The 16,449-nt window shown below is 36.4% G+C and overlaps 1 protein-coding gene across 7 annotated transcripts in view; it reads right to left on the bottom strand.

Moving 5' to 3' along the window:
* The window catches only part of Chrdl1 (chordin like 1), a 134,127-nt gene that overhangs the window by 22,485 nt on the left and 95,193 nt on the right, over window positions 1–16,449 (bottom strand). For all 7 annotated transcript variants that reach the window (XM_087196760.1, XM_004861434.3, XM_004861433.3 and 4 more), the window contains exon 7: window positions 176–243. In XM_087196760.1, the coding sequence (XP_087052886.1) occupies window positions 176–243 (68 nt within the window). The remainder of the gene's footprint in view (window positions 1–175; window positions 244–16,449) is intronic.

The following is a 16,449-nucleotide window of genomic DNA, read 5'->3' on the forward strand; positions in this document are numbered from 1 at the left end:
TGAAGTGCTTATAGGTTGGTGATGATGTCATTCAAATTTCCAAGGAAGAGGAAAAAAAGTAGTGTTAGAAATGGGCCTTTTTTTGGATTTGCTGGGATACTAGTCACGGGCAGAGGCAAGCTATGCCTGATGGTATGGAGTGTTGAATTGCAGTACTTGAGCTATTGACACTTACTGCTTCTCTACTGGCAGGTTGCCGGAAGATGTCACCATCAGAATGTTCCCACGACAATTCTCCATCCCCTATTTATTAAAAAGAAAAAGAAAAAAATCATACATATATAGAAGAGAAAATGATCACCCTTGTGGCCCAGCCAGATTTTTAGTACTATAATTCCAAAGTTCCCAGATGTTTTAGCTCTCAGAGCTACTTTTCAAGAAACAGTGCTAACTGCCATCGCTATAACAAAACCACTTTCTACATACTGCCAGATCTGACTTCCAATAGTTTGTTTTGTTAAACAAATTTCTATCTATGTTCATACTTTTTTCTTCTATTATCTTTATCCAGTTTTAGGATTAGCACAATGTTGAGTTCCTAAAATGAGGGGAGAAGTGTTCCTTCTTTTTTCTGCTTTAATTGTTTGATATAATTTATCAGTTAAAATGTTTATGAGCCTGCTGTTGTCATATAGGTAGGTTTTCAAGCTAGGAATATACTTTCTTTAATAGGTGCTATTCAAATTTTATATTTCCTCCAGAGTTAGTTTCATTAATTTGTCTTCCAAGATACTTCTTAGAAGTTGTCAAATTTATCTCAAAAAAGATTTTTGTAATATGCTTTCTATATCTTTTTAAATTCTGTAAAATCTGTGGTAATGTCTCCTAGATATTGATATTGTAATTTAAAAAATGTATAACTGATATTGTGTAACAGGAAGAAAAGGTCTAAAAGACCAGGGTAATTGGGAGGGGTAGGGGAAGGGAAAAAAGAGGAAAAAATAGGAGAAGAGGAAAAAAAATGGAAACAAGGTTTTTGCAAATAGGGAAGGGTGGAGGGGGTGAAGGGAGGGCAAGGGAAGGGGAAAAAAATAAGAACCAAGAGACTCATGTAATGGTACAAGATCCCAATGATGAATATAACTGCATTGTATACAGAAAATGTACCAATAAACTTAATGGGGGGGGGAGAAACAGTGCTGAAAGATATCTCTAGGTATGCCTTATGGTTCAAAATGACTCTGAATACAGTTGCCATTTTCTAAACAAATCACCTAGCAATATTATCCAGAATTTGGAAAATAAGAGAAAAATAGTCATTTTCCAACTTAGTGTGGCTATGATTATCACGTTTGCTTATTTTATTCTGGTGACAGTTAAATATTTTTTCAGGTCATATATAACTTGTGTTTAAACTAACATTAAACAATGAATTTTGAGGGTTTGGTCTGTCGTGAGTTATTAAGTTCACCATTATGTCTCTGAGAAGTTATGAGTTGACTGAAAGTTAAGGTGAAACTTATATAACAAATATCCAAGATGCTCTCCTTTATTTTTGCCTGGCACACCTTTCTCTGGGTCTATAAGACCCACTCTTTGGACAGCAAATCTTTGTTATTGTTGTCTTTTAGAGTAACTTCTTTTATAAGGACTGTACTTTAAGCTTTGGGAGCAGCAAATATACAACAGACACAGATATTCTTTAACTTAACTATAATAAACAATAGGATAATTTCCAAGAAATTTGTGTTACCCCAAGCAAATGGAAAAAGGTTGGTCATAGAGATATATGTACCACTCTAAAAAATGTCATTTAAATTATATATGTGGCTGAAGATAAACGCAATATTCAACCAGCCATTTAAACACAGAAATGTACAGTTATAAAGAATTTTCTGATAGGATTTCAAAAATCTAAAACTAAATTCTAACATGTTAATGATTCAAGCATGTGGTGGTACTGTTAGGGAAATTTATGTAATATCATTGGCTTTTAGTTGCTTGAAAAAGACCTGAAAATTAGTTTGATGATATTGTTGGAATCAAGCAGTCACTTATAACAAAGACTTTAACCTTTAGTGATTCAAATACAATATTACAGAAAAAGTTATGAGCCTTGAAGATTTAATTGTGATTGGTCGGTTACACTTAAAACATCACTTTGATTGTGTAATCACATCATTACTTGATCAAAACCTTGAGTGAGTTCCCATTAAAGACTGTAAAATCAGCCCCCACATCACCTTCACTGAACACCTAATTGCCTTTTATCATTTTTCTCTCAGCTACAATCCAATGAGAACACTTTGATCTCTTGGGTTCTTCTTTGAACATGTGATGTTCACTCTTGCTTCTATGCTTTAGTTGGTATTTATTGATTTATTTTTGAGATAGGGCCTTACTATGTTGCCCAAGACAGTTTCAAACCCCTGGGCTCAAATGGTTCCTCTGTGTCAGCTTTCCAATAGCTGGGTCTAAAGGCATGTGCCTGGCTTTATGCTATTCTGATGAAATTATCTTCCCATCTCATATGCCTCATAGCCCCTCTATGCCTATGAAAGCCATTTAAGTTTCTCCTACTCTACAAAGTATTCTTCAGACCCACTTATATGTTTTTGACTGGCTGAAGCACTTAGTATCTGGTAGGACTTATAAATGTAAGAGACTTCAGGTGTTTTTTGTTTGACTGCTCCATTTAGCAGACGGAGAAATCAAGAGTCAGAGCAGGGAAATACATATTTACAGTGAAAGCATGAGTTTATGAGAATTAACACCAAAACTTTAGGTTTCCTGGCTGCCAAATTCTAGGAGCGCAGGATTTATTCTTTGTGTTACTCATGGCTATGTCGCCATCATCTCTAACCATGTCTAATACACAGTAATCACTCAACTAATATTTGTCAAATGATGAAACTGGGAAGCCTTCTCTGACCTCTCTAATTCAATCTTTGTAATATTTCCTATTCCTTCTTGGTGCTTTTTCTCCATAGCACTTGTTACTATCTTGCATTTTGTGTACTATATTTATTTTTGCCTTCCACCACTAGAATTTCTCCATGTGAACAAGGATTTTAGTCTATTGTGTTCACTGATATAATCTTATTATGATAGTGGGCACATGGTACTCATTCAATATTTGTTGAATGAATGAATGAATGAATGAATTCTAAAACATTATATTTTCTGCTGTTAAATGTTTCCTGGGCCTGCACTGTCTCTCCAGACCCACTTAACACCCCTTGAAATGAGAGACCATGTCATCTCAGACCACTTATATCCCTTTGATCACTACTCAAAGTATAGTTTCTGGGCCAGAAGTAGCAACATCACCTGGAAATTTGTTAGATATGCAAAATTTTGGACCCCATCTAAGATCTACTAAGTCAGAAACTATGGAGTGGGGGCCAATGATCTGAGGAGCCTTCTAGGGGATTCTGCTATATGCAGGAATTTGAGAATAACTGGCCTGGAGTACTTAGCATATTGCTGGGTAAACTTGAGGTGCTCAATATAATATGTACTGAAGTAAACAGCAGAAAAAATGCAAAATTAAGTTTGTGGCCAGTACTACAATCTCCTCTTCCTGGTTATTGCATGTCTGAGTAAAGATGGTAGACAAAGCCTGCATCAAGTCCGATGTGAACATTCTGACTGACCACTGTAAAAGTGAGTATGATTTTATCACTAGTTATAACTATGAAATAATAACCAAAAGTCAGCTAACATGCATTGAACATCTCCTATGTAGAGTCTAATGCTATGTATAGTAGGAAGAGTAAAGAAATCAGGCGGAGCCCTTGAGCTCAGCATGTTTATACCATGGTTAGAAGTAACAGGAAATTGGGCCAGGGATTTAGCTCAATGGTGCCGCCGCCTGCCTCACAAGTGCAAGGTCCCAGTTTGAACTCCATTACCAAAAAAAAAAAGACATAACAGGAAACAGCCTAAAGATACATGTGGATCAACAACTGAAAATACAAATAAACTATACGTGCTTACAAGATACTGAATGGGAGGAGTAAGCAATCAGATGTAATTGTGAAAAGCATTCTAAAAGTTCTCAGTCACACCTTTAGAAGTAGATGATATAGGGTATAAATGGACAGTGATGTGGGCAGTGAGTATCCCAATTTAAAGGAATGGCATTTGTGAAAAATACTTTTGGAAGTAGCAAATCACACACTGGAGGCAGAAAGTAAAGTATGGCTTAAGTGGGAACTTAAGATGTGAAAATGAGAAATGGGGCTGGAAACTTCACTGGGAGATAGAGAAAAGGAAGAGAGGGGGAAATAGGGTGAGCTGTTGAGGAAAATAGGAGTACATAATTGCTACACAGACTTCAAAAACAGGCTGAAAATTCACTTTTGATCTTTCTACTAATTTTATACAGGGGTTCTTATGGTTAGAATGGTATTTGTGGGAGCTTCTTCTGGTAATAAAGTGTAGATTAACTGGGGAGAAACTGGAACACAAGAGGCCAATCCAGAAGCTGCTATGGTAACGGGTGATAGGCCATGAGCATCTGCTCAATAATAGAAAAGAATGGCTGAATCAGACTACTGCAGATAAAAAAGAAAATAAGTCTCTGGTGGTATATTTGATCAAGGAAGAAGAAAGCAGAGAAGAAAACATTATAAAATGACTCTCAGATTGCAAATCTGGAGAACTGGATAATGCCACTGACAGTAACTGAGTAGAGATGAACTTAATGTTTATTTGTCCTGTTTTAGCTGGCAGTGGTGGCTCTGAGCCAAATGAAAATAGACCAGAAAGACAATCAGAAACCAAAAAGGATTCACTAACAACTGGCAAAACGAAATACAAATGGTATAAGGATGTGCCTTCAAGTCTAATCTGAGTAAGCTAAAAGGGGGAAACATTGCAAAAGAAAAGTCATAAATAGCTGTCTTCTAATGTCTTTTTGAAGTGTATGTTTCATGACTGTAACCAATAGGAAGTGTTTATTTAGCATGGTCTTCTCAGAAGTTCTGTCTATTGTATTAAAACACTAGAATTTTTAAAAGGGCTTCTATTTAAACAGTGTCTTTAAGTAGTTATAGTCCAGTGAGAATGTCAGAGCATTAGAGAAGCATAAAGCTGCTATTCCAAATGAGCAGAAATGTAAGATGACAAAGCAATGAGACAAGTCAGTATCAAGCATAGGAACAGAAGATTAATACCCTGTAACACAAGCTCAGGTGAATATGTCACAACTTGTATTTGAAAACCTGAGCACGTGTAGTTAGGAATGTATATCTAAACTGGAACAGTTTTACTTTGTTAAAAACTACTGGAGCCATTCCCCCGCACCTCTCTGTCTCTCATGTGTGTGTGTTTTATATATACTATACACATTATATGCTTACATACAATACATTCACATATACATAAGGAAATGCCAATATTTCTCTTACCTTTGAACTGTCAAAGTAATCACAATGATATTCTCTAAGCTTGAATGTTTTATTAAGTAGCTGCTAAAGGTTTCAACATTTTAGTTATCTTACTTAATTTCAACCAGAGTTAAAATGAAATGATCTTCTTGAACATTGTCACTTTGTATAACTATAAATTTGTTTGTTTTTATTCTGATTGACTGGACAATTTATCTTGAGTGGGACGTACTCCCTTTCAACCAAGGGTTTCTGTAAAAAACAGTGATTCTAATGGAGACAAATTGATTCTAGTTAATTCCAAGAAGCAACAAGATGTAATTTTAACCAAATTTTAATCTGAACGAAAAACAACTCTAGTGTTCTGTATGTCAAACAATATTCATTTAACTTTAAAAGCCACATGTGTTGTTTATTCATCCTCAATTATATTTTGAGGGATACCCTGTGCCATATTTATGATGACTTATGTTGTTCAGAAATGGCCACATGTTGGCATAGTTTTGGTGTCTGGGGTTTATTTTTGGTGAGTATCTCAGAATGTCATTGTATACTTGGTCCTTTTAAGGGAAAAAGATTTACTTGCTCAAATCATTAATTAATTCCATTAATCCAGAGATTAGTGGAAGCCATGGGAATTATAATCAGTCTGAATTTCAGCCCAGTTTTTGACCATTTTTCAAATACTTGTTCTTTATTTCTCCCATTACGAGAAAGCCAAGTCATTCCAGCACTATATGAAAGTGAAGTAGTTATAAATAATCTACTAGCTAAGAAAAGTCCAGGTCAAGATTCATTGCTGAAATCCACAAAAACTTCAGGGAACTTCTAAGACCAAATCTCCTCAAGGTTTTGAGTGAAACTGAAAAGGGAGGAGTGCTTCCAAAGTCATTCCTGGAAGGTATTACCACCCCAATTACAAAACCAGACAAGGATCCAACCAAAAAGGAAAACTATAAACTAATCCCTTTAATGAATAGAGATACAAAAATCCACAAGATACTTGCAAACAGAATGCAAATTCTGACCTCTCTTCCAGCCGGTTCAGTGTTTCTGTTTTAATATTTAGATCTTTAATCCATTTCGAGTTTAGTTTAGTGCATGGTGAGAGACATAGATCTAGTTTTAATCTTTGGCAAGTTGAAACCCAATTTGTCAAACATAGGAAACGAAGAAGTCAAATTGTCATTATTTGCAGATGACATGATACTCTATATAGAAGACCCCAAGAATTCCACCAAAAGTCTTCTAGATTTAATAACCAAATTCAGTCAAGTAGCTGGATACAAATCAATAGCTTTCCTCTACACAAACAACAGACTCACTGAGAGAGAAATAAGGCAAACAATTCCTTTCACAATAGCATCCAAAAAACTGAAATACCTAGGAATCAACCTAACAAAAGAAATCAAAGACCTCGTCTCTGAAAACTACAGCACTCTGAAAAATGAGATTGAAGATGATATCAGAAAATGGAAAGACATTCCTTGCTCCTGGGTAGGAAGAATCAACATAGTGAAAATGGCCATTCTTCCAAAACTGCTCTACAGATTCAATGCAATTCCAATTGAAATCTCAGCAGCATACTTCATGGACCTTGAGAAAACAATCCAAAAATTCATTTGGAACAAGAAGAGACCCAGAATAGCAAAAGCAACAGAGACATGGCAGGGGGTATCACAACCCCCAATGTGAAACTATACTACAAAGCTACTGTAATAAAAACAGCATGGTACTGGCAGAGAAACAGACCTGAGGACCAGTGGAACAGATTAGAAAATACAGAAACGACCCCAGACTCACTCAGCCACCTCATCTTCAACAAAGGAGCCAAACACCCTCACTGGAGGAAAGATAGCCTCTTTAATAAATGGTGCTGGAAAAATTGGGTTTCAACTTGCCAAAAAACTAAATTTTAAACCAGAACCTAAACTGTTGGGATGCAAAATAGGTAAAACTTTTGAAGTCATAGGTGTAGGCAAGGACTTTCTGAACAGAATCCCAGTTGCACTGGAAATACTACCAATAATCAACAAATGGGATCATATCAAAATAAAAAGCTTCTCCACAGCAAAGGAAACCACTAAGAGAAAGACAACCTAGATGGGAAAAATTTTTGCCAGCTATTCCTCAGACAAATGACTAATAATATCCAGAATACATAAAGAATTCAATAATATTAGAGCCCTAAAATAAAAGACCCAATGAAAAATGGTCAAGTGAACTGAATAGACATTTCACAGAAGAACTACAAATGGCCAATAAATGCACGAAGAAATGCTCAACACCACTAGCCATTAGAGAAATGTAAATTCAACACTGATATTCCACCTTACCCCATAAGAAATGGCCATCATCAAGAAATCAAATGAATAAACACTGGTGAGGTTGTGTGGTAAAGGAATGCTTCTACACTGAATACAGAAATTCTGTTTGACCCAGTTGTTTCCCTTCTAGGTATCTCCCCCAAAGTGTTGCGAACACATATTACAGTGGTACATGCATACCCATTTGTATAGCAACACAATTCATAATAGCTAAATCTTGAAAGTGGCTTATATGTCCATCAATAGATGAATGGGTAAAAAAAAATATGGTATTCACATACAATGGAGTAGTGCTCGGTCATAAAGAAGGATAAACTCGAGGCATTTGTAGACAATTTGATGCAACTTGAGAATATACTGTTAAGTGAAACAAGTCAGACACATAAGCTTAAAAATCACATGGTTTCTCTAATATGAGAAACCTAGAGTAAAAATAAACAGCAAAATAAAAGATAACAGGAAGTAGGGAGATAGATCTTTCTCAAAGGGGAAGGAAATCAAGAGATGGAGGGAGGGGAGAAGTGAAGCAACAGAGGATGGAAAACAGCAATTGAGATGTTATATACATGTACCAACTCCACACAAGAAATGAAAGTGTTATGTACTGTACACATATACTAATATACTAAAATAAAATTAAAGAAAAGTAAATTAAATTAAAAATATATGGTGAAAGTGTATGTTTGTAGGAGTGAATTAAGAGAGAGGAGATAAAGTTACTATTAGCTGGCTGGTGCATATGATTTGCATTCTGCTCTTTCAGTGGAGATGTGGCAAAAGAGATCCATGTTCATTGTTAGAAATGGATTTTTTGCTTCCTAGAGTAGTCCCAGTGCACCTACTTTTTTGTCACTGTATCTAGCCGCTGAGGAGAGAGTCATCACAAAGACTATCTCTTCCAGTAATGTCAATGGTAACACAGTTCCCAAAGTTGCTTCACTTCCCTAATTGAGAGGCTGTATAGTGTAATGGCTAGAATAGCCTGGAGTCAGACAGTTGGGGTCCAAATTCTGGCTTTGCTTCTTCCTGCCTATATGATTTTGGGCATATGTGTCTCAGTTTTCTTATTGCTTAAAGAGAAAAATGAATAGTTTTCTTCTACAAATATTTTTTTAAAGTGTAGATTTCATGATTGCTATCAACAGAAAATGTTTATTTAGCATTGTCTTCCTCTTCATCCTCAAGAATAGCTTACACATGGGGAAGACCCAGCTTAAGAGACTCTAGCAAGTATGCTAGATATTTAGTAGACAAAAAGCTTTGGATCAAACAAATAAAGAAGGCCTACCAGAGAAATTATGCCCAATCCTAGAATAGAAATCATTTTGTTCTGAATCATCAAGAACCAGAGTCCTGGAGACACATATGCAAAAACAACAACAACAACAAATGACTATGGACATTTCTTAAGCTCAAACTTTCTAAACTGGCAGAGAACTTTTCATAATTATGCTAGTCCTGACTTTATTTTCATCTTTTTAGAAAAGGAGCTCAAATCTCAATTAAAACACCTTTTATTGCTTGGCTAAAATGAAGCTTAAAAGAAGAGATATCTGCTTCATTGGGAGATAGTTAATTCACATAATTATAAAATACAGCTTTAAAAATTCCAGGTACCCAAATAAAATAAGAGTCCTGTACCACCACATCATGAATGGAAAATAAAAAGCAAGACAGAAAAGGGAAACTCATTTGTCTACCTTTGTTTACTTCCTGGTTAACCTAGAAATGAAAAGCCAGCATTTTTCAGGTCCTTCTTCTTTCCACGAACACTATTTTGACTTTCTGTCCTACTCAAAAAAGACTGAGCTACTTGTTGTAACTAAAGGACGTGGATCTGCTTTTAATAGCCAAAGCAAAGCAAAGCAAAGCAGATGCAGTCATATCTATTATTTGCTTGAAATAGCTGGATAATTACATCAACTGTCCACTTTGTCTAGGCTCTTACAGTTATAGTATAGACATTATTCTTCCTTTTCATTTTTTTCCATCTGTTTACACTATCAGTCAAAAAATCAGACTGATTCCTATAAATGTTGGAGTCTAAAGCTCATGAAGACTATACCAATGTGGGCAATGGGCATATCCAGTGGTGTGTTTCTGGGCAGCTACATGGCATTCCCCTATGCAGTCAGAAAGAGTAAGGAAGAAGGAAGAGTGACTTTAACTACTAATGGAGAAATAATTGCTATAAAATGCTTCACTGGGAGTTTCTTATTTTTATCATAGCACCAGACTCACAGACACTCAAAAAATCCTCCAATACCACAAACAGGATGAGGCTATATTGACCCTGATAAAAGACCCCAGACAGAAAATTAGGAACTATGGCTATTAATTTGTTAAGATCAATATGAAAGTTGAGATGGTCCCATCCAGTGTCTACAGGATTTTCTCTATAGGGGAAAATATTCTAGACATAAGAGACATGCTAAGAATGATAACCACAGAGGGCCGGGGGTCCTGGAACAGTCAGAAAGTGTGTGAAGATGAATTCTAAGAAAAATGGATAGAAAGAAAACAAAAACAATTTGGAAAGTTTCTATAGAAGGAGAAAGGTTCTAGTTGGGATTTAGACAAGATAATAGGTAAGGATGGAAAATCTCCAAGATGACCCCATATTTCTGAAAATAAATGATTCAGTTGTGAAAAGAAATTACTAATAGCTGTCAGACTACTATGTAGCTTTGAAAAGATCAAAATAGTTCAAATTTTTTTTTCTATGGTAACAACATTTAAAATGAGATATAATTTCTTAAGTTTGTTAAGTGCACAATACAGTATTATTAACCCTAGGCACAATATTGTAGAGTGGATCTCTAGAACTTACTCAGGTTGGAAGGGAGTTGTTAGTCAACACAGAAAAAATTCCAATAATGCAAGATGGATTTTATTTTTTTACATGGTGTTTCTCTTTAGTAATGGTCTTTTCCTGTCATCAGAACCAAGAGATGGTGGTGTTTTTGCAAAAAATGTGAGCCAGTGGAAGAACAACTCAAGACTGATTAGTAAGAATCTATGTTTGGAGATGTCATTATTTTCTCCAGTGTTTTTTTCAATTTTGAAAACTTTGAAAACTTTCAAGGATTTTTATTATATCTAGAAAAAAGGAAGCAGATCACACAATACTTTTCCCAAGATCCCTGGATTCTAGCCAAGATAGCATCTGAAGTGCAATTTTGGTGCTTTTTGGAAGGAGAAATCAAGAATTTTAATAAAATGGCAGTTTCCTTGAAAACTGAAAAATTATTTTCAGTTTCAGTTACCTTGAAGGAGGTATCAAAAATATCTCAATTTTTTGAAGAGATGTCAGCTTTGTCCTTGTGCTCATTCAAGATGTGTTAAATGAAGATCGAAGAAGTTGTGAGCTCAGTCATTTCTCCTGCCTCTCTAACCCAGCCTGAAATTGGAGCCCTGTCAAGAGCTTTTTTTGCGACTGTGGCTTTCTTTGATTGTAATAAATCCATCAGCAGTATTATGCTGGGAGAGATGGGAAGAAAAGATGATCTTTTACTTGTAGAAGTTCTCAGTTGAGAAGCCAAGACATACAAAACAATGAATAATAGAAGAAATTATTTTAAATGCTGAAATCTTTATTGTTATAGTTTGGATGTAGTTTGGGCCTGCCTAAACTCACCTGGAAATTTGGTTGCCAATGTAGCGGTGTTGGGAAATGGGGCTTTTGAGAGGGATTAATGTGTTCTCTTTCCCCTTTTTTTCTGCCACACATGGTGCAGTATGTGGTCCTCCTCAGAAGCCTAGCACATGTGGCAGCTCAATCTTGGATCTCAAGCCTCCAGAATGCTTATCTAAACAAACTTTGGTTTTTATAAATTATTCAGTCTCAGATATTTTGTTATAGTAACACAAAATGGACAAAGACATGTATGAACCAGACTAAGCTTTGAAGATGGTCAAAAAAAGAGATCAATGAGGACTAGAGTAAACTATTAGAAGAGCTGCAACTTCAGCTGGGCTTCTGAAAGATGAATGAGATCCTAATAGGTAGAAGAAAGGAGAGGAGTTATTTCAAGTTTGTGCAGAATGAGAACTGAAGAGAAGCACATAGTAAAAGTACAAATGAGAAGGAGCCTGGCATATTATAGGCCAAAGAGACCAGCCAGCCTGGAGTGAAAGGTGTTATGTAATGGTATCAAGGAAATGAGGATGGGCAGTAGACTAAGGAAGTACTGGACTGTTTTATAGAAAGTCTTTAAAGACAAGCTGAATAATTTAAATTGGATCATGCTGTAAAAGAAATGGTAGCTTCTGACCAACATGATCCTATAGTTCCTTAGGAAGAAAATTCCTAGGCTAGAGCATTGTGCAGCACATACAGCATAGGAAAAACAGGAGAGACACTCTGGAAGCGTGGAGGGATTGCTGGTTTCATGGTGGGATCAGAAGTTGGGGATTTAGGACATATGGCACTGCTAGCAGTTGTCTCCCTAACTTTTGAGCCAATCTTCACTCACCCTGGAGTGTGGAGTAAGGAGAATATAATGTGATTTGAGGCCACAGAAAGTCTTTCAAGTCTTCTTTTACGTGCCTAAGATCACCCTCCTTAAAAACTGGCTTGTGTAACAACTGTCCTTTGTGGCATGTGTCACAATTGCAATTTTAACTTACTTGTTATCATTATAAGTGAAAAGTCTGTCTTCTCCACTAAAACACTGTGTCTGTTTTTGTTCACTATTATATCTTTAGCTCTCTACAATGCCAGGTTAGGTGACTTAGTGGTTACCTAAAGATGTCTGATAAATGAAAGAAAGTATATTTATACTAGAGATTCTTCAAGGCTGGAGAGAGAGAAAGCTGGAATGAAGGTGGTCCCCTGTGGTGGGAGTGGGTAGGCTGGGGCATTGATGGAGAAAATTGGGCAGTGTGGTTACTCTCTCAGCAGTGTCTTGTCTATACCGATGTGCTATATATGTCCCTGCTCTCTCTTTCTCTCTTGTCAGACTCCTGTAAATAGATCCCAACAGATAGTGTGGGAGTTAAGAATTTGGATCTCCACTATAAACATGGGTATGTATGCATCAATGTAATATGATGTCTTTCACTCTTTCAGGAGGATATCTCAAAGTGGAGTGGCAAGGTTGAATGAAATTTTTATTTTTAGACTTTTGAGAAATCTCTATACCGATTTCCACCGTGTTTGTACTACTTTACATTCTTACTAACAACACAAAAGTTTCCTACCCCATCTCCACAGCATCGCCAGCACTTGTTATTATTTGATTTTCTGATTATGAGCATTCTTCTGGCAAAAGATGGAATCTCAGTGTTGTTTTAATTTGTATTTCTTTAATGGCCAGAAATTTTGAATATTTTTTCATGTGTTTATTGGCCATTTTTACTTCTTCTGAGAAATGTTTATTCATTTCAATTGCCCATTTTGTGACTGGGTCTTTTATTTTTGGTAATCAAAGTTTTCTGAGTTCTTTATATATTCTAGATATTAGTCCTCTGTCTAAGAAAATAGCTGGTAAAATTTTTTCCCATTCTGTAGGCTGTATCTTCATTTTCTTGATTGTTTCCTTTCCTAAGCAGAAGCTGTTTAATGTGCTTTATCCCATTTATTAATTCATGGTGCTATTTCTTGTGCCACTGGGAAGCAGCCTATATGTCCATCAACATATAGGAAGGATAAAAAAATGTGGTGTTTATGGGAAACTACTCTGCCATAAAGAAGGATAAACTAGGATAATCTGTAGGAAAATGGATACACCTTGAGCCCATAATATTAAGCGAAATAAATCAGACATACTAGCTTAAATATTGTGTGGTTTCTCTTATATGAAAAATCCAAAATATAAATCAAGAGCAAAATAAAAGATAGATAATAGGAAATTGGAAGATAATCTTTTGCCAAAGGGAAGGGGACCAAGAGATAGAGGGAGGGGTGAGGAAGGGGGAGTGGGGGGAAGAAATGAAAAAAGGATTAAGATGTGTTACCTACATGTATCAACTCCCCACAGGGAATGTAATCATTATATAGTACAAACATGTACAAATAAAAATTAAAAATTACAAAAAGAATTTAGAACTCTAGAGCTACAGATACTAGGTTCAATTCAATTCTGGCATTTACTAAATCACTTGGGCAACTCACTTAACTTCTCTGCCTCTATTTCCTCATCTGTAGAATGGGGACACTACAGTGCTGAGAACACTGCCTAGAACACCGTAAGTGATATATATATATATATATATATATATATATATATACACATTCCATCTATCAAATACATATGGGATTTCAGTACAGTCAATAGTCTACTCTAAATACTTCTTTGTCTGCAGTTTTCTCCTTTGCTTTGACAAGATACGCAGGAGGCAGGAAGCAGAAATGATAAATCATGGAGGGAAGCAGGGTGTGGGTTTGGATTTGAGGCCTGCCTGCTCCTGCTTAGAATGTGGCAGTAGTACAATCTTTAAGGAGATTGTTTCCTTCTGATAAAGTTTCCCTTAAGGTTCAAGTAGTTGTTTGCACTGTGCTTCCAGTCCAGATGAGGTTTGCTGAAGTGGCACCAGTGACACACAGCCTTCCAACACTCTCTTGATTGTCCTAGCCTCAAAGACGTCTAATCAACTAAAGCTGGGGCTGAGATTCAAACCTGAGCTAGCATTTCTGTCTGACCTAGGAAAAAAGGCACAAATAAGTGTTTGGTAAAAGTGCAGAGAGTCCTTTTCAATGGGATCCTTTATATGAAAGTTTGCAAGTTCAGCCCTCAGAGGGTTATTTCTTCTTTAGTACTTGGCCTGTAGTTAGGGTGGCCAGCACCGGGGAAAAGTGTTTGGGTTCCCTGCTATTGAGTAATATGCTTATCTAAGGTACACCTTTGTAAAAACATCATTTCAAGAGAAAAAATAGGTGCTTCAGAAACTACAACTTCAAAGGAGTTTCAAGCACTTTATATACAACTAAAAGATTTAAAGAAACTGGAGGCACAGAAAAAAAAGTTTTATAAAAGTGTAGGATTTAGTCTTTACGAAGAAAGCTTAAAAATGGTAAATGTAAGCTGGAGAAAAGATGGCAAAGAAAGAATTTAACGAATTGTTAAGTGTACAAAGGGACAATATGTGATCAGTAAGATGTAGCTTTCATCTGTTGCTTCTAATGACACAATAAGAGAAATTGAAATTGTGACAAGGGTACTGAAGATAGTCTTATGGTCTGTTATCACATAAAGGACTAGAAATGAAGTTTTATTCATGGATTGAATAAGTACAAATGCAAAGCTATTGGAGATAGAGAAGGTTCATTTCTACTTAACTTCACAGTAATAATTACCAGTTCTTAAGTAATAACTCTCTATTGGGGCTTCTCCTAGCACTGTTACAACCATTTTGGGTGGCAGACATCATAATTTCCATTTTCTAGTAAGAAAGCCCAGGTTCTGAATGGTGAAGTAGGTTGTCTGATGTAACAACACTGAGAGATGTCAGCCTTGCTATATTGCCTCTTACATGTCTTTGCATTGTTTACTTTCCTTTCTTATATTAATTATTCTTCAGTTTAGGTCTTTCCCCCAAAGGTTTATGAGTTAGAAGCTGAGTCCTCAATATGACAGTAGTAAGATGTGCTGTGGAATCTTTAAAAGGCAGCATTTTGGGGTTGTTTCCATGATTTAGCTATTACAAACTGTGTGGCTATAAACATGGGTGCACATATATCGCTGTGGTATGATGCTTTAAATTCTTTTGGCAAGATACCTAGCAGGGGAATAGCTGGGTCAAATGGGACTTCCAGTCCTAGTTCTTTGAGGAATCTCCACACTGATTTCCACAGTAGTTGCACCAGTCTACACTCCCACCAACAGTGGAAAAGTGTTCCTTTTGCCCCACAGCCCTGTCAGAATTTGTTATTGGTCGGTTTCTTTTTTTTTTCTTTTTTGGTACCAGGGATCGAACTCGGGACTTTGTGCTTGCGAGCAGGTGGCAACACCACTGAGCTAAACCCCCAGCCCTATTGGTTGATTTCTTGATAGCAATCATTCTTTCCGGAGTGACATGGAATCTCAGCATTGTTTTCATTTGCATCTCTTGAATGACCAGTGATGTTGAATATTTTTTCATATGTTTATTTGCTGTTTCTACTTCATCTACAAAATGTCTGTTCATTTCAGATGAGGGGGCGGAACCACTGAGCTAAATCCCTGACTCAGATGCCCATTTTTGGATTGGATCTTTAAATTTGGGAGGTCTGATTTTTTAAATTCTTTATGTATTCTAGATAGCAGACCTTTGTCTGAGGAACAGCTGGTAAATGTTTTTTCCCATATTGTGGGTTGTCTCTTCACTCTGTTGGTGGTTTCTCTTGCCATGCAGAAGCTTTTTAATAAGATGAGATCCCACTTGTTGATTCTTTGTGTTAGTTCCTGTGCAACTGAGGCCTGTCAACTGGTGACTGAATAAGATTTTTTTTTTAAATGGAGGACAACTCAGCCATAAAGAATGACAAACTAGAGACATTTATAGCTAAATGGATGCATATCGAGGCCATACTCTTAAGTGAAATAAACAGGACACACATCTGTAAATTGTCTCTCCGGTGTAAGAAACTGAAAGTGTAAATGAGGACCAAAATGTGTAGTAGATAATGTGAAATAGGAAGCAAAGGTTCAAAGGGTAAGAGGAAGTGGGGGGAGGGGAGGAAAGGAAAGGGAAAGAAAAAAATATGAGAGAAGGAAAAAATGGACCCAAAGCTTTTGTAAATAGGGTGGGGTGGAGGGGTGGAAAGGAGGGAAGGGGAATGAGAAAAAACAAGAACTAAGATATATCAT

This window comes from Heterocephalus glaber, unplaced genomic scaffold, assembly GCF_053883595.1.
Source record: "Heterocephalus glaber isolate CG9 unplaced genomic scaffold, H.glaber_assembly_v1.0 deba00001613, whole genome shotgun sequence".
Lineage (NCBI taxonomy): Eukaryota > Metazoa > Chordata > Mammalia > Rodentia > Bathyergidae > Heterocephalus > Heterocephalus glaber.